The sequence below is a fragment of the Balaenoptera borealis genome, assembly GCF_965194805.1.
Source record: "Balaenoptera borealis genome assembly, chromosome: 3".
Classification (NCBI taxonomy): domain Eukaryota; kingdom Metazoa; phylum Chordata; class Mammalia; order Artiodactyla; family Balaenopteridae; genus Balaenoptera; species Balaenoptera borealis.
The window spans coordinates 14,503,560-14,525,188 of record NC_138866.1 but is presented as its reverse complement, the minus strand read 5'-3'; the positions used below and the strand labels follow the sequence as shown (position 1 = coordinate 14,525,188).

Genomic DNA, 21,629 nt, shown 5'->3' with positions numbered 1-21,629 from the left:
ATTTTTTGGTCTCCCAATGCAGATAAAAGTTATGTTTACATTCTACTGTTTTCTATTAAGTATGCAATATGTTAACTAAAAAATACTTTATTGCTAAAAAATGCTAACCATCATCTGGGCCTTCAGCAAGTCGGAGGAATAACATCAAAGATTACTGTTCACCGATCATCATAACATATATAATAATAATGACAAAGTCTGAAGTATTGCAAGAATTACCAAAACAAAGAGACATGAAGTGAGCAAATGCTATTGGAAACAACTGTGTCAATAAAACTGCTTGATGCAGGGTTGCCACAGACCTTCAATTTGTAAAAAACACTATATTTGCAAAGCACAATAAAGCAAAGTATACTTGTACCGTGTAGACTCTCAACAGTTAAACTGATCACAATCAGAACGTGTAGGTACTTAAGCTTTGCTGAAAAACAGAAAGCATACTGTAATATTGTCTTAACTCTTTTGGGAAAAACAAATACAGACATATCTGAGATTCCCTCTGTCCCTGAAATAGGGGAGTATCACAGCCTTTGGCTTGGGAACACACAAGACAAAATCTAGGTCTCAGTAGTAACATAAAAATGATGCTATGGTTTTTTATTATTATTATTATTATTACAACACATTCTTAGAAGATTTGAAAATTTAAGAGGCAGCATTAGCCACTTAGACAGTATTTACAAAAGGGCCGATGTAAAGACTTAAGAGTTTAATTGAAGATAACAAATGGTTCAGTGGTCTGACAGGCTTTCCTGAACACCTTAATCATTTCAACAAATGCTACAGGAAAGGGTCCTCTTTTCTAAGTCAACCTTCAAGGTACAACCACAATTCTATGTGCTATCAGTTGAAAAAGATCTTGGTTATTCCGTATTCCACTGGAAGCTTACAAATCTCAGTGTAACTGGCCTGGCTTGTTTTTATTTTTTGTTTTTCTTTTTAATTGAGATATAATAGACGTATAACATTATATTAGTTTCAGGCGTACAATATAATGATTTGATATTTGTATATATTGTGAGATAATCACCACAGTAAGTATAGTTAATCTCCATCACCACACAGTTACAATTGTTTTTCTTGTGATAAAAACTTAAGATCTACTCTCTTAGCAGCTTTCAAATATACAATGCAGTATTATTAAATAGTCGCCATGCTGTACACTACACCCCAAGGCTTTTTAATTTTATAACTGGAAGTCTGTACCTTTTGACCCTTTCACCCATTTTGCACCCCTACCCCCCTGACCCTGGCCTGCTTGTTTTTAAATCTCAAAAGTTTTCAAACACAATGTTTTCTCCACTAGCAAAATGCTTGCTAGGAAGTTTCAAGGTTTAAATAATGATTTCTAGATCAATTACTTTACCGACATATTTATCCATCAAGACACTATGATGGAAAGAAAAACCACTTTTGTTTAGGTAAACTTTTACACTTTTACATGAGTCTCCTATGTGATTTGGCAAAGACCTTCTCAAAGTTTTTGATAAAGAGCTTTCATTTTTTTTCTAATGTCACTAATAGTCACATAAATTCATCTTAATCTACATTTAAGAACCTAACTCTCTGGTTATGAGTGTTAAAAAATAACAACCCGTCTCGGAAAAGATGGACATCACAGTAATCTTTGCCAGCTGGCATGTTCAAAATGGAATCTAAATATTGTATTAACAATATCAATAAAAAGCAGGTTCAGTAGGCCTTAATAAAACACGCTTGAATTGTGAGAGAAATTCTCATTATTTTGTTTCACCCAGCTTTAATTTAGTACACTGATTTAATAAAATCTATGACAATCTCATTTTTTTAATCATGTAAGAATTATGAGGTTCACTACATATGCATAAAAAATAATCTGAACTCAAGCAGGTGTAATGAAATTTTGTTGCCGAATCATTTTTGAAACTTTTGACTGAAGTAACGTATACCCAGCAAAGTCCACATATGTGTCCAGCTCGGTGAATTTTCACAAACAATTTACCCAGGTAACCAGCACCCAGGTAACCAAACTGGCACCTCAGGAGCCCCCTTCTATCCCCTCCAGTCACTACCTCACACCTCAAGGAGAACCGTAACTTTGATTTCTCTCTGCCCACCTTCCCTGTGAGCTCTGGCTGGGGCAACACTGAGCCCAGGTGAGCACACCGTCAGGACCACAAAGCACTGGCTTGCACGTGATTTCATTTACTTCTTGAGAGCTAGGTGGTAACCTCCTGATCTTACAGATGGAGAAACAGAAGCTCAAGGTTGAGTATCTGAGCAAGCCAAGAAGAACATGTGTAAATGAATGTGCAGCTGTGTGTGTGTGTGTGTGTGATAGAGAGAGAGAGAGAGAGAGAGAGAGAGAAAGAGAGAGAGAGAGAGAGAGAGAGCGAGCGAGAGATTGATTATGAGGGGCTGTCAGAGTCAGGATTCAAAGTCAGGCCCCTCCAATGCCAAACTCAGTTTTGCAGCACAAAAGCTATTCTAGACCATCCCATTTTTCTCCAAATTCATTGATTCACATGTCCAACAAATGCCATTTATAGTTAATGCCCTTATATAGAGAAGAACTATCCCACCCCTGAGCCCCCCCCTTACCCTCAACACACACACACACACACACACACAGTATGGCGGTTTTTGACATGAAATCCATTTTCTCACTCAGCATCCTGTCTTCCCCTCACTGTATTTTGGATTGTGAACAATTTTGAGACTCATTAGAGGTATCTTAATTTTAAAAATTAAGTTGGAAACCAGCAAGTGAAATTGAAGAGGCTCCATCTCTGGTTCTGAACTGGATTTTCATTACCCAATTACTCTTCAAATTATACTGATTTCAGATGTGACTATTATTATTTTTCCTAAGTAGACTGACTGGGTAATGAGAGAAATGCAAAGCATCCCAGCCTAATGGTATGTGAGCTTCTAACACCTCTCTCACCTGCCCAGTCGCCCCGCCCACCTCACCTCCACCCAAGCTACTTCTGGGTCTGCCACTCTCCTCTCACCTCTTCAGCAAAGCTGCTTGCATCTTTGTCTGGCTTCAGTCCAGCGATGACCACTACGATCCAAGTCACCCTGACGACCTTCTGCTGTGATCATGTGATATGATGGGTACCATCCGGCAGGAGCTTCCTGTGTTTATGACTATTGGCTCTTAGTTCTTGACCCCTCCTTATACAGCTGGTTTCAAGATTTAAGTTGCACCATCCAGCCCAACGCCACTACCTAGCCACTCCCTTCTCTTCAGAGTCAAACCGATCTTCTACTACCTTTCTCAGAATCTCCCCACAATTCTGCCCGGAACACTTTTCTTTCATCTCCCCATCTTCTTTCCTGCAAGGAATTAGGGAAGCTACCTGAAACGGACATGGTGACTTTCCCATCTCCATCCTGGATCATCGTATCTCGCCACTGCTTTCGAAGCCACGTACGTCACATATGACTGTCTGTGTACTTGTTAATGACCTGTGCCTTTGGGGTGGGTATCATGACTTTGTAAGCTTTGCTAAGTGAGCGTTTCTGCCATTGATGTAATATGACGCATCTTTGGTACTGAGGCCCGGAGCGACACTGTGATGGAGAAGGGCACAGTTAACCGTGTCAAGGAGTCCATATGGGCAGATTTAGGAGCTGCAGGGCCAAGAGCCTAGCACTGCACAAGCAGCACCCCTCAGCAAAGTGTTCCCTGACTTCCTCCCCACAGAACCTGAGCCCCTCTACAGTGGCACAAACCACCCAGGCTTCTTAGTGATTCTGTCTCCCAGCTAGACTGTGATGTCACAGCTAGGGTACCTGGCACATTGTAGGAAATCAAGGAATGTTCGTGAAATGTACGCATGTAATTCACTATTATGGGCTGAATTGTGTCCCCCTCTCCAAATTCATATGTTGAAACTCTAACCCCCAATATGACTGAATTTGGATACAGAGCCTTTAAAGAGGTAATTAAGATTAAACGAGAAGTAAGGGTGAGGCTCTAATGCAACAGGACCCAAACAGGGCCCTAATCCGATAGGACTGGTGTCCTTCTAAGAAGAGGGAGAGACCAGAGGAAGCACACGTACAAAGAAGAGGCCATGTGAGGACACAGAGAGAGGGTGGCCGCCTGCAAGCCAGGGAGAGGCCCGGGAAATATCAAGCCTGCCGACTCCCAGCCTCCAGAACGGTGAGAAGATGAATCTGTGTTGCAGAAGCCCCTCGGTCTGAGGTATTTTGTTGCGGCCGCCCTAGCTGATTAATACATTAACTGCCCAAGCATCCTGTATTCTGAAGTGAGGACCCTGGGGATCAACTCCGGCTGCTGAGAGAACTTCTCGAACATCCCGAGGTTGGTTGCTCAAGGTTAATCCTCAACAAAAGGAAGCTGTATCCCATCTTCTGTCTCTCCTTTGTCACCAATGAGGCAAGTCTGGTTAAGGTAATGCATTTCACCGACCCCCACTTTGCCAGGGAAGGTGAATGTCATCACTGCCTAAGATCCTGGGCCTCCGGGAAATTACTTAACTTGACCGACACCACCATATGCCCTGAGACCTTGGCACCTGTACCCCCATGGATGATGGCCCTTCTTGGGCAAAGAAGAGTCTCAGAGGGGAAGATGTGCACTCAGCCTTCGACCTTCCACTTGATGGCCACGAATACTTGCATATGTAACCTAACATTTTCTTGTCCATTGCCTCGTTTTTTTAAATGGTTGTGCTGTTGTCACGGACAGTTCCTTTCCCCCTCTTTGGGAACTGACCCTGACTTGCAATCTGGAGACCCTTCCATCTCCCCATACGTCCATGTGCTTCCAAGTGACGCTTCCACCCCCCGTGTAAACCAACCGGCGCCTCCCATTCCTCTGATTACAGTACTGGTTCCAGATGGTCACATGATGAAGCTGGTCCAATTACAGTGCTGCTCGTAACTTCTTCTGGGAACACTGGGAAAACGCTAGAGTCAAAGTTTGTAGCCCAAGAGGCTGTAGGCAGCCCCTCTGTAAATTCAATCTGAGCCTCTCCGAGCCTATTCCCACCAAAGGCAAAGCTGAGTTGGGGGAACAGAGAGAATAGGTATTATTATTACCATGATCCGACTTTGTCTGTTTAACTCAACTCACCATCTCTGGAAAGCTCTCCAAGCTCATCTTCTTTCAAATGACAGCCAAACCACTAAGTGGGCATCCTAGGACAATGGGGAGGTTGGAATTTCACTGACACACAGAAATCATCAGTGATATATATTTAGCTGAATGGATGCTATTCACTTAGAGATTCTTTATTAGTCAGGACTCTTGGATGTACACATACATACACAGACAAAAACACCCACGTCAAGCAGGGTTAAGTAAAAAGGAGAATTTATGAGCTCATCTAATCGAACCACAGGAAGGACAGTAGTAGAGTGGTCCCTTCTCTCTGCTTCTTTGCGCTGGTGCCATCTCTTGTACACTGGTCAGTTCTATTGATACATGGAAGGCCTTGTGATGACAGCACATCCTTTAGAGCTCCCATACCCAAGAGAAGAAAGACCAAGGTAGAACTCTGGCCTGGGCTGGGTCATGTGCCTGTCTCTCAACCAATCGCAGAGGCCAGGGAGCTCCTGTAAAAAGTTGGCACCTCTCATTTGTAATATTATGTTGCAATATCATGTTGGGGGAGCGAACAGTGGGCCCCACAAGAGAAGAAAGATGCCACTGATGCCCTGATATGGCTATTGGTACCCATGCCGTCCCTGTGAGCACCCCAATCAGGGCCTACAACAGCTGCAAAATTTTAAAAGTGAAAACTTCATTCATAATTGTTTCATTTCCCAACCATGGCAAAACTTAAAAAATGAAGTCTCTCAAAGTCTGAGAAATATGGTACACACAAATGATAAATGCAGAACTGGCCTTTCTATATGTCACAGGCTTTTTGTCTCTTGTCACAATGTCCTCAGAATCTCGTCCAATGTGTAGGAAATGACTCCATAGCCAAGACACTGGGTTAGAGCAGCCCTAGTGGCAGGTGCCATCAGGCACAGACCTGTGGTTCTAACACCTCCCTGCAAGGCGTATCCAATAAGCAGAATGCGATCATCCTGAGCATGCCACATAAAAAAAAAAAATCACAGCCCAAAGAGGGGCCAACCACGTGCGCTACAGTGACCATGAAGCAGGGGACAAGTTCAACAAGATCCTTTAAACAAAGTTCTAAAGTTCTTTATCACTGCAAGTATGTCTCTCCTTCTTTCTCTCCCTCTCCCTCCCTCCCATCTTTGAAACGAATCTTTGCAAATAGTTCGTATTCTGGCACCATCAAGACACACCATCAAGAGGAAGAAACAGGAATACAGATCACAAACTATTCCAACCCATCCCCAAGGAAACTTCTTCTTCTGTGTCACATTTCTGCAAGATCTTAGTCACTCAAAAGCATCCGTGAGAACAGCTGGTGAGGGCTCAAGTTCTCCTCCTCCTGTGCATATCTTGTGGACATTTGCCTTCATGTAGCAGGAGCTTCAGAGAGGCTGAAAACAGTCTTAAACATTCCTGAAGATATAACATCAGTTCAACTGGGCAAGGATTTTTTTTTTTTTATGTTGTTGTCTGGGGGTGGAAGGAATTGAAAACCTTAGGAAATCGCAGAAATGCTCTCATAAACATAATGAATTCTATTCACTGAACGCAGTAATCACCAGGCACTGTGCTAGCCCTGTACATACACTATTTTAATTCTCACAAAATCCCATGAAGCACTACTATCTGTCTTACTGGCTGGAAAGGCTTGAACAATCGGATAAGCTGCTTGAAATCAAGCAGCTGGTGGACGGCAGAGGTTGGCCTTTGCAGCCAAGACTGGCCAGCTCCAAGATCCATACTCTTCTCTCCCATCATGCTGCCTCCCCTGGAGGGGAAGCAGTGGTCATGGCAGCTACACTCGGAGCACCTACTAAGTGCCAGGGACAATACACAGATCGTCATCTAATCTTTACATATAATTATATTCATCTTGCAGGACTGGTATTTTTGCATTTTACAGCAGTTCAAAGAAGTTTACGTAACTTTCCCAAAGTCAGACAGCAATTAGGCAGTAAGGCAGGGAATGGATCCAGGTGGGCCTGAATTGAAAACTGAGGTCTTTTATCTTCATACCATCTTTTGTGGGATGGAAACACCAGAGGAAGAGGGGCAGGGGGGTGGCAGGGGAGTCACATCTACACACACACACACACACACACACACACACACACACACACACACACACACACACACACACAGAGGCATACACTCCTGACCTATCACACGCAGCGCAGCGAGTACTACCCAGGGGTGCTCAGCCACACCTTTTGGTCGTCAAGGGAACCAAACAAGAACACAAACTTGACCTCTTGCAGTTTACAGGTGGAAGCTTTTAAGTTCACTTCTGAAACTGGGATGTGAACATTTCCCTTAGTCTATTCTAAAAAATTCTTCTTCATTGTAAGCCTCTTGGCAATTGTATTGAAATATTTCTAAACTTCCATCCACGCACGGTTAAACAGGACTTCAAGGGGGCTGACTTTTTCAGTTGTATTTTAAGATTGAGCACTTTGATAAAAGCAGGCTCTGCAGTACAATAGGATCCAAAGTTGTCTAATCTTTTTATTTTATCATCTATACGATACAATTTAATAGACAAGGAAAACATTTTTAAAGGCTCCAAAGTTTAAACTATAAGGAAATATTCCTGTCGCTGAATTGTAATCCGTGTAACACTATCTTTATCTATTTCCTAGTATAAAATTCAGATACACTCAAATAAAATATTCATTCTGTTAAGAAGTGCGCCCTCTCATTGCATTAATCTTTGAATGACTAATTTCAGGATTTCCCTTTCTCTCTTTCCTCAGTCTTTAAAATATCTTAAAGTTAGCTGTTTACAAGAGTCATGTGAGGGGACAAAAGAAGAAAGGAAGCCTCTTAACTACTCAAACAAAAGAAGACAAGCATTCATTTCTATCTTTTTGTCTCATCGTTATAAATTGCTTTTAAGCATTATAACTGGATTCTCCCCAGCCCCAGTCTGCAAAACACAGCAGGCTGTCTGTCTAAACACCTAAAGTGCAAAGCTGTTTAGAAATATTGATGCCATTTTGAGCCAAAGATGAGTGTGAGCCCAGGTTTCTGATCCTGGCTCTGTGACCTTGAGCAGCACAATTGCTCCAGGCCTTATTTTTCCCATCTGCAAAACGGGAGTAATAATACCTAAGGCATAAAGCTAATATAGGAATAGTGTAAAGACTATATACAGCCAGACACAAAAGGTCACTTACTGTCTGATTCCATTTATGTGAAACGTCCGGAATAGGCAGGTCCATAGAGACAGAAGATTAGCGGTCGTGCCCCGAAGGCCCTACTGCCACTTTAATCATCAGAGCCCACAGGTGGCTTTTCTTCAGCCCCATCCATCCCCCCGACACCCGCACTGGCTTCTCTGCAGAGTGGCTGCTCTTGCCCAGTCCCCTGTCTCTGAAACTCTTTCCCTTCATTTCAGTGATTTCCTCCAGTTTCTGACTAAGCGGCTTCTTTGATGTCATGGTTGCTTGCTGCCAGCTGCACTCCTCTTTCTATCACAAATCTAGGTCTTCAAGATGGAGCTTTCCCCTCTTTTTCATTCTATAACCCCCTGAAAAATCTCATCTATGCTCGTAACTTCCACTGTCATTTCTGGATTGACAACTTCTAAAACTCCCTCTCCGGCCCTGCCCTCCATCTCCTAAGCTCCTGCCCCAGTTTCCACCTTCCTCTGGAAACAGCAGAACCAGCTTATACCCACCCACCCGGCAGGGGCCTGGCCCAGAGGAAGCTCTCAATGCCAGGTCCCTGGTAAAGCTGGCACTTCCTTCTGGCCTCCCTATTTCTGTCTATAGGGCCGAGTACAACACTGGATTTTCATGAACAGGATTTCTATGGACAATGGTACAGAGACTGGCTGAAATTAAAGTCAGATAGGAAAACACAGGCTATCTGGCTGATGCTTTCTCAGTGTCCATGCCAGGCTGCAGACACTGGGAAGTTGGGGCAAATCTGGATTCCCAAGAGACAGTGAAGGATTTTCCTGGTGGCACAGTGGTTAAGAATCTGCCTGCCAATGCAGGGGACATGGGTTTGAGCCCTGGTCCAGGAAGATCCCATATGCCGCGGAGCAACTAAGCCCGTGCATCACAATTACTGGGCCTGCACTCTAGAGCCCGTGAGCCACAACTCCTGAAGCCCACAGGCCACAGCTACTGAAGCCCGCGCACCTAGAGCCCGTGCTCCGCAACAAGAGAAGCCATCGTGATGAGAAGCCCGCACACCGCAACGAAGAGTAGCCCCCGCTCGCCACAACTAGAGGAAGCCTGCATGCAGCAACGAAGACCCAACACAGCGAAAAATAAATAAATAAATAATAATAAATTAAGGAAAAAAAAAAAGACAGTGAAGGTCAGAATTCTATCAAAGGCTTCTTTTAGAATTTCATTTCCTGAGTCAGACAAAGACAAATACTGTATGGTATTACTTACATGTGAAATCTGAAAAATACAACCAGCTAGTGAATATAACAAAAAAGAAGCAGATTCAGATGTAGAGAACAAACCAATGGTTACCAGTGGGGAGAGGAAAGGAGGGAGGGGATTAAGAGGTATAAACTATTAGGTACAAAATAAACTACAAGAATATGCTGTATAGCACAGGGAATACAGCCAGTGCTTTATAATAACTATAAATGGAGTATAAGCTTTAAATATTGTGAATCACTATACTGTACACTTGTAACATATAATATTGTACAACAGCTATACTTCAATAAAAAAAAAAGACGGGGGTAAAAATAAAACAAAACTGCATTTCCTTACAGTTTTTAACTAACTTAGGAGCATGTTCTCAGTGACCACACAGAACTTGAGTGATGAGAAGAACAGAGCAGCAGCCCTTTAACTTCACTTGATAGTAAACAAAAATAGCCAGGTGACTTTATTATTGTATTACATAAATATCTTTACAAATAACTCAGGGCAGAACAATAAGACAAACAGGCCAAGAGATAAGGGCTCCTCCAAAAAACCAAAGGGCTTCTGCAGGCCAAACAAAGACAGAAGGCAATTAGCACTAGGGGGAAAATGTAGAGAGGTTTTTTTGTTCCCTTTCTGTTATTACTGTCATTTTTTTTTTTTTTTGAAATGGGTATGCCTGGGGGCAAGAATCAAGAGATTATGCATTAGGTGGATGCCCTCTTTGCAAAATGGACAAAAGAGTCAGCTTGTGGAGCAGATTAGATGAAAGAAGCCAAAGAGCCCAGAGGCTGCAACCAAATGGGAAAGCAATGTGTAGGGGAGGGGCAGGGTAAACCCGAACAAAACCTTCAATCTGTGTCTTGATGGAGAGAAAGATGGAAGCGCCTGGACCAGAGACCCAGGCCACGCAGACACTCTGGTTCTATCAGACAGGAAACACTGGCGAGGCTGGCAGTGTGAGTGGACATCATGCACAGGAGAGGCTTCTGGGAGACCGCTCCTTTAAGGAATTTTGGAACCTTTCACCCTGAATACGCCAGGCCAGGATTAACGATCAAAAACCTTGGGCACGAAACAGAGTCAAAGGTTAACTTCACTCTTTATTAAGTGTTTGTGAGGTGCCAGGCCAGGCACTGGACTGGACAGATGTTTCCACGTTCACACCCTCCTTTAATCTCTGCAAAGCTTCTGGGGAGCACAACTCGTAGCCCCATTTTACAGACAATTGAAACTGAGGCCCAAGGTCAAACAACTGGGTGCCCAAAGAGAGAGGGATTTAAACCTGGGCTGATGTGGTGCTGAATCCGTGCTTTTTTGCGTGGTCATCTATGCACCTGCTGGGTATGTACAACTGTACAGCAAGGGGTATAACTCAGTCTTTGTGAGCTGAGGGACCTCACACGGAAGCAGTCCTATTTGAAAGGAATCTGATATAAAGAGTTGAACAAGTTGTCTTTCAGATCCACGTATAAATCCAGTAGGATCCGGGGTATCCCATCTTTTGCCCTGTTCTGAGAATCATTAGCCCCAACAAATGGACAAGGGAAATTTTAGCAGAGAAGAGAAAGAACACAGGGACACCACATTCAGAGGATGTTAGTCCTGTTTTCCTAAGATTCATAGTTTTGTACAATGATATAATAACTAACTCTGGGAATTTAGCCTGTTCCCAGGGCTTTACTGATATGAATTCATCGAGTCCTATAAGAACCCCATACGGCAAGCATGTTTATTATTATCCCCACAGAGAGGGTTAAGCCAGGTGCCCACGAGGCCAAGATGGGTCCTTTCCAGGTTGTCCAAATGTGTAGTATGTTGCCTCCCTACGATCCATGAGAAAGGGTCTGAGAAAGGGTTTGTTCAAGGATCAAGATGTAGCTAGCCAGCCATCACCCTGTTTCCTCTCCTTGGGCCATCTGCGGACACTGCTGGCTGAAGGTAGCACTCCTCCCGCTGAGCTACGCCTCGAAACCATTTTGACCCACTTTACTATATTTCATTTTTTCTTGTCTTTTTTTTTTTTTTCGGTCGCACCACGCAGCATGCAGGATCTTCCCCGACCAAGGATCAAACCTGTGCCCCCTGCAGTGGAAGCACGGAGTCTTAACCACTGGACCGCCAGGAAAGCCCTCGACCCCCTCTAGGGAAGTTGCGAGTATGGCTCAGAGCTGTAATCCGCAGGAAACCCCTGCCACTCCTGAGGTCCGCTCCTTAATTCACAGGCAAGAACATGAAACCCTAGGGGTGCCTGAGTTTTGCCCAAGGTCAGAGTTTACCAAGTGGCAGAGTTGGGACCACAGCCAGGTCCCCTCACTGGTAATCCAGGGCTCCTTTCCACAGGAACTTGTTTCTGATGTACTGACTACTCGCTGCTGAGCCTTCCACAGCCCCAAACACAACCAAAGGGAGGTACTGCATACATTTTACCAGAAAAAACCCACTGCGGAGCTATGGGAGAGGGTAAGGCGTAAGGGTTGTGGAGAGTGGGCGATACATAATAGGACTCCCAGGAAAATAAGCGCATGAAGCCGGCCTAGAACTTGGGAAGCTGGCATTCCCCAAAGCAGGTCATCTACTGGGCATAATCAACTTCCTGCATGTTTCACACCAGTGGCAAGCACATCTGTGCGCTCATGGGGACAACGTGCATCTGACAGCAGAAGAGCTGGTTTCCTTTCCCCTATCTGCTCTCGGGCCTGCGGCAGCTCAGTCCTGCTCTGTGCACTGAAAAGGCCTGGAAGGTCTTCTTTCCATTTCATTAGCTCATCCAGGGGGCTGTCAGAAGTGAAAAGAAATAAGCATCTGCTATGCATGTTAGGGAATTTATTTTAATTCCACCCCTGCATCCTATGGGAATAGAGTTAATAATAATTAGTGGCCCCATACAGGAGGGATAGAGAGGAGAAAAGCGGAGGGAGGGCCCGGAAGGCTGGCAGGGGGTTGGTAGCTGGGCAGGTCTGCATGACCTGTGGTGGCATCAGGGCTTGAGCTGCTTTGCAAGAAGGGTTGGGACGTGTGGTCTGACCCCAGGACGGGCAGTCAGTGGTGGAGGGGGCAGGCCCTGGGCCTCCCAGGGGAGTTCCAGCCTAATCCAGTGCCCGACACACAGAGACAGAGACTAATGAAATGCTTGCAGGTGGGGCAGTGTGGGTAGGCCCAGACGGTCAGCTGGCTCAGAGCTGTAAAGGCAGCAGCTTCTCTCTGAACAAAACTCCGTGGGGAGCTCGGAGGCCTATAAAGCCTATGAAGGCCAAAGGGGGGCAGACATGGAGGATTGGATGGGCGGCAGCTCGTAGCAACTCTTAGTAGAAGAAATGATGTGAGCCAGAGCAGCGACGCCGTGTGTAGCTGTGGGATGCACCCTCCAGGGGGCAGACCCTGAAGGGTCAGACCAGAGGTGAGGAATGCCTTTAATTGGGAATCACTGACTCATTAAAATAATTCATTCAAGGGTGATGTTTAAATAAAGTAACCTAATTTTAAGTTTGATGGGTGAAGGGAATATGTGTATCTATGTGGCAGAAGGAGACGGGGGAGTTCGGGGCCAGGGAGTTTGGAAGAAAACATACAATAGTTTACTCTTTTAATTAAGAAAATAAGAGATATTATAACCTAAGAAATTTAAAAATGTACTTCACAAGGACACTCTACTCAGTACTCTGTAATGGCCTATATGGGAAAAGAATCTACAAAAGAGTGGCTATGTGTAGATGTATAACTGATTCACTTTGCTGTACACCTGAAACTTACATGACATTGTATATCAACTATACTCGAGTAAAAATTAAAAAAAAAATGGTTAAAAAAATGTATTTCACACACAGAGATTGTCACCAAGACACACAGAGACAGGCAGAGGGGACAGTTGGGGACACCTGTCAGCTGGCCACTCCTGAGGGCTCTGAATAAGCCACACTTATCTGTTGGGCCCCATCCTGGGTCCCCTTTTAACAAAGGGTTTGCCCCCTTCTGGCAATCAGCTAGGTTACTATTGTACAAGATCTGAAGTGCTCTCTACCCACTGAAACTGCTAACATGCTAAAATGTCTCTAGCAGCCTAAATGGCATTTAAAATAAATACTGTGAATTGATGAAATGACCAATTATGTTAAGTACCCATGCCTGGTGTAATCCAAACCGAATCTTACCCCATTATCCTCAAAACTGCAAGATGATTCAGCAGGCCATCTTGCCAGTGAATCTGCGAGAACCGAAACACAGAGGCCGCCCTCAACAGGACCTCGAGCGCTTCCAGTTAATTCTTGCAATTGCTTTTATGCTGGAAAAAAAGAACTATACTACCTCTCTGCTCAACAGCTTATAAACCAAACAACTATTAGACAATACACATCGGTTCCCCACTGTACCAATTAGGTCATTCTGTTCCACTGATTTCAGGTTTTACCTTCCATTACTTCCTCTTTGGAAATCTCAGCTTTCTTCTGAAAAACATCTTGGAGTGCATGATGATGTCATTATTGCAAAGTGCCCGCAAAGCCCTCATTTCTGCATCCACCCCATAGAGCCCCCATCGCTCTCTCTACCTGTGGTCCTCTCGTGCCCATGTGCTCTGGGTGTTTCCCTCCTGGCACCACCCCCATCTATTTACTTTTTAAGGCCTTGTACAAGTGTCAACTCTCCCAAGAAGTGACAGGCCCATGTTCCCTCCCTCCTGTCAAAAACAAGGCTCTGTCCTCGAAGCAATGGGGCACATCTGCTCATTTTGCTGCTTTTGGATTCTTTTAGTCTCAACCTGTAGGGTGACTTCACAGAGCAGGTTCTCCCCGGCCCCGTGCAGTCCGGTTTCACCAATTCTGGTTGTGGTCAGGGCCCACAGTCACATCTGGGCTTTACTGGCCGGTTGCTGGGTCCCTGTGTCACCCTGTGTGACCAAGCTTCACCTACTACCCTGCTTCTAGGAACTGGGTTTTTTAGGGGATCCTCCTGGCCTGCAATCCCAATCCTTGTGGCTGGAACCTAGTAACAGAGTTCTTTCCTAGTCTGATTATCTAGAAAAACATCCTCCTGCTTGCTTTAGACATAAAGAAAAAATGTGGACATATATTGAAAATATAAAGTATAAAGATGAGAAAGTGAGCATAAATCAGCTACATTTTCTTCTACTTGATTCTAAACTAAACCTTCCTCTGCCATCACTGGGCAGCTCCCTTCTTTCTATGCCCGTATCTTTACTGTAAAACTTTTGTTCGTGGGCATCAGCAACTTCTTGATGAGCCAGTACTGCCCGCCAGAGAAACACAAGAATATGACACAAATGAACTTATCTATGAGACAGAAGCAGACTCACAGACATAGAGAACAGACCTGTGGTTGCCAAAGGGGAGGAGGGGTGGGAAGGGGATGGAATGGGAGTTTGGGATTAGCAGAGGCAAACCATTATATATAGAATGGATATACAACAAGGTCCTATTGTATAGCACAGGGAACTACATTCAATATCCTGTGATAAACTATAATGGAAAAGAATATAAAAAAGATATATATATATATATATATATAACTGAATCACTTTGCTGTATAGCAGAAACTAACAACATTGTAAATCAACTACACATCAATAAAATAAAGTGTAAAAAATATTAATTCAGAAGAACACGCAGAGTTTAAAAAACCTTATTACAATGTAAGTGTCTCGTGAACGCTCTATACAGATACAGCAAATGAAGAAACACAACAGGAAAAAAACCATTAGCAAATCCCCACCCACACTCCAGAATGCTCACCACGATACTTCTGATTTTCACATGTACAAAAAAAGTAAATGGGATGTATTGAATTGGATGTGGATTCAACGAGCATCTGAAATCTGTAATAATTTAATTCTCAATGCCTAGAGTAATTAGGAGAATGTTTAACCCTATGTAGAAAAGAAAAAAAGTCTACCACCCATGAGACAGAATCTCACGGTGAAATCACTCAACTTCATAAACCTTATCAATTTTTCCCTCATGCTTCTGTCCTGCAGAAATAACCCAAAACTAACATGCTTAGAGCAAATCTTCCCTAATGTGGAACTTAATGAATAAAAATCCTATAAGAAAATGCTCTAAGTAAATAAAATCCCTTTTGTGAAAATAATCCAACCATGAATGATATTCATATCATTGCTACAGATCTAGAGGAAAAATAAGGATGCACATAACTTTGAAATCCACTTGAAAAAACCCAAAGGCTCATCATAATCGGTCTCCATTTACACCTTCTGAAGGGAGAACAGAATAGATTTTTAAAAAATTATGTATTAATTTTTGAGAGTGGAGGGAGTTCCCTTTTTTTCTTAAATATTTAGGATATTTATGATGGTCATTAAAATTAGGATTAATCAGACCTGCCTACCTAAATTTCACCTGGACCAAGCAAAGATGCAAAGAAATTCTTAAGTTCCCAATTTCACAGGCTATTAAAAAGACAGCATACAATTGTATGGCCTTGAAAACAATAGCACAAATGTGATGACATCTCTCACAATCGTTTGAGCTACTCTGGAAACCTGAAGATAAATGCCTCTTTTCTTAGCTACATATATATTCTACTCCTTCACACACATGGCTGGCCCTGGGCGTGTAACTTTTAGGGAAAAGAGGCATAACAGCTCTAAAGCAACCAAGATGCACTGAAACTCCACACCCTAAGCCCAGTACAGTTCCAAAGCTCTTGGCAAAACCAAATCCATCTGTTTTGGGCCAGTTGTGCCACTCTGACACCCACCCAATCAAGAGAGGCTAATGGGGAAGTCAGAAGACACTCGGGGGCCAGCCAATTCCAGCTGATCCGCAGAGCAGACATCTCCCCAAAGTACTTTCTCGAAGTAGTTAGCGTGCATCTCATGGCTATTTTTAGCTATGTGTTCTTCTTCGACTTTGGCCATTTTTAAAGAAACTTGACAGCAAGAGTAGAGATGAAAGGCGGTTTGAATTCCTTGAGTACAGGAAGTCGCGCAAGGCAGCTGAGGATGGACCGGACAGCAGAAAGAATGTCCCCCTGCAAATGATGCCGGCAGGGACGAGGGAGGGTGTGTGAACTCTGAGCCTCAGAACAAACCACAGTCGCCCTTCCGGGCACACATGGACGTCAGGGCAGAGCAAGCAACAAGTGGATCTCCACGATGACCCAAGTGCCAAAACACCCACAACATTCCTCACAGCCCAAGCACTGGAAATCTGTAATAGGGTTTGATTTTACCAGCCCAATTTATGCTATCGTTGCATCCTAACTGCCACATAATTCCAATTTGACCAAAGCAAGCCAAACACTTCTGGAATCTGACCAGTGACAACAGACCAAAGAAGCCGTCTTATTTCAGACTAACAATTCATATCAACCAGGAGACGTCAGTAGGAAGAAATAAAGAGAACTGGACAAACAGAGCCAACCCACAGCAGTCACAGAGTGCCCGCTCTGCAGCAGACAGAACTCTCCCGACAGACACCAGGAGTGAAGGAGGAGTGTGGGGATGGGGGATGGGGGAGGGGGAGGGGGGCCGCCAGAGACCTACCTTGTAGAAGGGCTCCATTTCTCTTGAAGAAGGTGCTGCCCGGCCAGAGGGGTGGACCTGATGTGCTAAAACAGAATAGAAACCAGCGTGAGGGCGAGCTTGTCTACACTCACTCAGCAGCACTCAGAACAACCCTTCCTCCAAACGCATCCTTCAAAATGGCCTCAGCACACTTTCCCAATTATGCATTATTTACACCCTCTGAAAATGCATCTTTAAAAACCGTTAGGCTTGTCTTATGATGAATGGGCTTCATATTTCAACGTGCAGAACCCGTCCATGTGGGTATTCACGTTACTGTCCTAACCCTGCTCCCTCTTGGGCACTAAAATCATTGGCAGGTAAACAAAATGGCCACATCGGATGCTCAACGTCATAGCTTATAACTTTCGCTAATTGCTTCATAATTTGATGGCTTTATGAGGCAAAGAACTCCCATCCATGTCTTCTGAGATCAGCAGGTTTTCCACCACTTCCTAGTGCCACCTGCCCATTATAAATGCGAGCTTGCCTTTCTTGGCTTTTCTACCACCAAATTCTTAATATACAGATATGACCTTGATCGACTCCCTCCCTCCCCTGTCTTCTTGTTTCGTATCCCGTTTTCAATTCCTTGGCTTAAAATGTTGCACTCCATATCCTATAAAACATTTTGCAGATATGTTACCACTCGTGGTCCTGTAACAGGAGAGGCAAGAAAAGACGAAAGATTAATGTGTCACAATGACACCTTACTACATTTATAGACAAGCATTTTCACTGTTATAAGACACCCAGTGAAAAACTTTATAACCAAGCCGGTCTTGAAGTAGAAAGGAGGTGATTCTAAATCAAGGATTGGTTTAGATTAATGTTAGAAAGCACTTAGTCAAAATTGTTACTACAGCCAGCCCAAGAGGCAGTATAAATTACTTTCTCCAAAATAGAATGCGGCAAATGATACCGGTTAATGCATCATCAATCTCCTTCAACGTTAAAAAAAATTAAAAAGTTGGTCTAAATAATAAGTTTGTAAGTTTGGCAAACACGGACACACACACACACACAATAAGAAATCTGAAGGACTAGCCAATGAATGTTTCTAGAGTCAATCAGGGTCTCTAGTAATGCAGGGGAACAATACTGTTAACAAGAAGGAGAAATGCCAGTGACACATTCTGTTGACCAACATTTCATCCCCAGAGGTACAAATAGCACACCAGGTATGGGGACATGGACATGTTACATGGTTGGTGAGTAGAGAAGGAGGAAGAAAAGTGCTACAGCACACAAATACATCGAAACAATGTCAAACGTGTTAGAAAACACACAGTATGAACCCTGATGTAAATGATAAAACTTTTGTTTTATTTTGGTTCGGATCCACTCTACTCAGAGTAAGTGAGGATAATGCATCCCAGCTATGGCTTCTCCTGCAGCCCTGATTCTCAGCTCTGGCTGCTGTGGCCTCTGAGTGGCCAGGAGTTGCACAGGACAACAGGAGATCTGGCTGGGGTCTCAGGGCTGCAGGATGATGGCAGCAAGCTGAGTTCTCTTCTATATGATTCCTGTCCTATTCCGATTTGAGGCTGTTAAGGCTCAAAGTTGCATGAAGAATAATGTGCATTAAAATGCTTAAGATTATCTTTTAACAACTCCAGCCAGCTCCTGGGATTTTACCATCTTATTTTTATAAGGAAGCAGGAAATAGCCAGCTGGCTGTGGCCAACACTGAATCACCTGATTTCTAAAGATATTTAAAAACTGAGGACTTCATTATAGAGGAGTTGGCGCTTCTGGAGAATTCAATAATTGACTATTACTGCAGGAGCCTGAATATCCAGCTTACTTCCCTCCAAATCTCCTTTTTATTCTGAACTTGATTTGGCTGAAAACTGAGTAGACGCCAGGGATGGAGTAAACGTGGGGAACGGAGGACGGGTAAATCCAGTGGTTTAGCTAAGGAAAATTCTCTGTATGATAGAAATCTACTTCAAGATTTCTACAACATCCTTTTAATGTACCTAAGTCACTGATCGCTATTCTGGTCGTTCTGCTGTGCTGCCGGTGTAATCTACACTCTCACAGTGGAGACAGATCTGGACTGGCCCACCTACTCGCTCTGACGTAGCACCTGTTGTGACTGATGCATTCACCTGTGGGCTCGATTCCTGCCATGCTAATTGCAAAGCTTTTGAGCTCACTGGCCCCATATTCTACACTCTTCTTTGGGATGGTCCCTCCAAATGACATCTTCTAACTGTTAGGAGATTCAAGGATTTATTAAGAGCTTGTTGAAAACTGTGCTTGGACATGGAGAGAAAAATTAGAAGCCATATTTTATGGCCTCTAGGAGCTTACTGTCATACTTAGCTAGCTATAACCTCTTGTGACTCTATCTAAAGAGACTAGAAATGCTTGTGGAAAGGCCAACGGTTATGGCCCTAGTGGCTACAGGTTGGGGAGACAGCAAACTGATTTTTTTCCTCCATCTGGAGATATCCCTGGCTCACTGGCCTTTAAAGCTCAAAGTTAGCTTTTAAAAAGTATATAAAGTTACTCAAAAAGGTATAGCAACCACAGTAATTCAGAGAAGCTAGTGGTTGAGATCGTTGTGGGAGTATCTCAGGCCACCCTGGAAACCACTCATTTGTGTGGCAAATCAAGGAGGGGAGGGTGGGTGGCCTGTGCAGAGGAGGATGGGGGACTCTCCACACTCAAGTCACCTGAACGCCAGTGAACTTGTAAATAGTCACTGCCAAGGGAAGTGGCCACTAGGGCCCCCTTCAACCTACCAGGGTGGGTTTTAATCACCTTACAATGGTGCTCACATTGCCTGAAGACAGGATGCCAAATTACCACGTACAGAGCACAATGATCAACACTTTTCCGTGGGATCCTCCGATCCCACGAGAGGGCAAGGCAGAACCCACTTTCCCCATTCTTCAGGTGAGGAGATGGAGGGACTTGTCCAAGTCATCACACGGCTGGTGAGTGACCAGCCCAAGACCAGCCCACTGTACCACAGAGACACACGTCAACGGCCTCGATTTCATTTCTCATCGTCCAGCTTTCTCTTCCAGTCTTTCGGCACCAAACCCTTAGCTATCCTTCTCCATGGAAGAAGGTTGTGGACGGTATTTCACTAGGAATCTCTCCAAGGCAAAATCCCAGGCTAGAAAAAGCAATCAGGCTCACCAGATGCGAAAGACAGACATGTGGGCTCATATTAGCAGAAACAATACAACGCTGGCGCCACAAATGTCTCACTTCAGTAATGCTCTAACAAAATCTCATGACCTTCAGCACCAGAAGCCAACCCCACGTGTGGCAAAGGAAGTCGAGCAACAGGTTAAGAGGGCCTGGCCTGCCAGAAAAGGCAGTTTGTCAACTGGCATTTGAGAACATTGATCCGGCTGATCATTAAGACCAGAGCTGAGCCAGCAAATCCCAAGGGATGTGCCCTACCATCCCACCAGCATCTGCCAGAGACTCAGAGCTCTGTCTCTCCCTGGGCCTCACACGCTCAGCTGCAGTTCTTCCAGCTCCCAAGGCGACACTGTAGGTCAACAGGTCGTCCGGCCCTAAGGTGGCTCTTGGCATAATGATGTCATCTGTCATGTGACACCCATGAGCTGTCTTCATTGTCAGAACCGGATGAACTCTAACCAAGACCCTGGGAGGTTCTGGCAAGATCCACACCTGTATTCACCAGCCTGGACTTGCTGTGAGTCTAAGAAAAGAAAATTAGGAAAAGTACTTCTTTTCTAAGTACTTTTTTTTTTTTTTTGAAACTTTTTTTTTAAATGTTTTAATTTATACTTTTTAAAATTAATTAATTAATTTATTTATGGCTGTGTCGGGTCTTCGTTTCTGTGCGAGGGCTTTCTCTAGTTGCGGCGAGCGGGGGCCACTCTTCATCGCGGTGTGCGGGCCTCTCACTATCCCGGCCTCTTGTTGCGGAGCACAGGCTCCAGACGCGCAGGCTCAGTAGTTGTGGCTCACGGGCCCAGTTGCTCCGCGGCATGTGGGATCTTCCCAGACCAGGGCTCGAACCCGTGTCCCCTGCATTGGCAGGCAGATTCTCAACCACTGTGCCACCAGGGAAGCCCTCCAAGTACTTTTTAAAAAGTACTTTTTGTCTAAGAACCCGGCTGTCAAATGTGAACTGGTTGATCTGAAAGAGAGAACAGGGTACTGCAACATGGTTGAACCTCGAGGACATTATGCTAAGTGAGATACGCCAGTCACAAAAGGACAAATTTCAAATTCACAGAGACAGAGTAGAAGGGGAGTTCCCAGAGGCTGGAGGGAGGGGGGGAGTAGGGAGTTGTTTAGTGGGTACAGAGTTGCAGTTTTTTGTTTTTTTTTTTTAAATTCTATTTATTTATTTATTTATTTTTGGTTGTGTTGGGTCTTCGCTTCTGTGCGAGGGCTCTCTCCAGCTGCGGCAAGCGGGGGCCACTCTTCACCGCGGTGCGCGGGCCTCTCACCGTCGCGGCCTCTCTCGTTGCGGAGCACAGGCTCCAGACGCGCAGGCTCAGCAACTGTGGCTCACGGGCCTAGCTACTCCGTGGCATGTGGGATCTTCCCAGACCAGGGCTTGAACCCGTGTTCCCTGCATTGGCAGGCAGATTCCCAACCA

General features: G+C 44.4%; 1 protein-coding gene and 1 long non-coding RNA gene across 7 annotated transcripts in view; one reads left to right on the top strand and one right to left on the bottom strand.

The window, feature by feature from the left end:
- FOXN3 (forkhead box N3) overlaps positions 1-21,629 on the bottom strand; it is a 407,081-nt gene that overhangs the window by 105,457 nt on the left and 279,995 nt on the right. For all 6 annotated transcript variants that reach the window (XM_082383725.1, XM_082383724.1, XM_082383728.1 and 3 more), the window contains one exon: positions 17,006-17,070. In XM_082383725.1, the coding sequence (XP_082239851.1) occupies positions 17,006-17,070 (65 nt within the window). The remainder of the gene's footprint in view (positions 1-17,005; positions 17,071-21,629) is intronic.
- LOC309624948 overlaps positions 21,168-21,629 on the top strand; it is a 33,622-nt gene continuing 33,160 nt past the window's right edge. Inside the window, exon 1 of the long non-coding RNA XR_014242254.1 lies at positions 21,168-21,325. This is a non-coding gene — a long non-coding RNA (uncharacterized lncRNA). The remainder of the gene's footprint in view (positions 21,326-21,629) is intronic.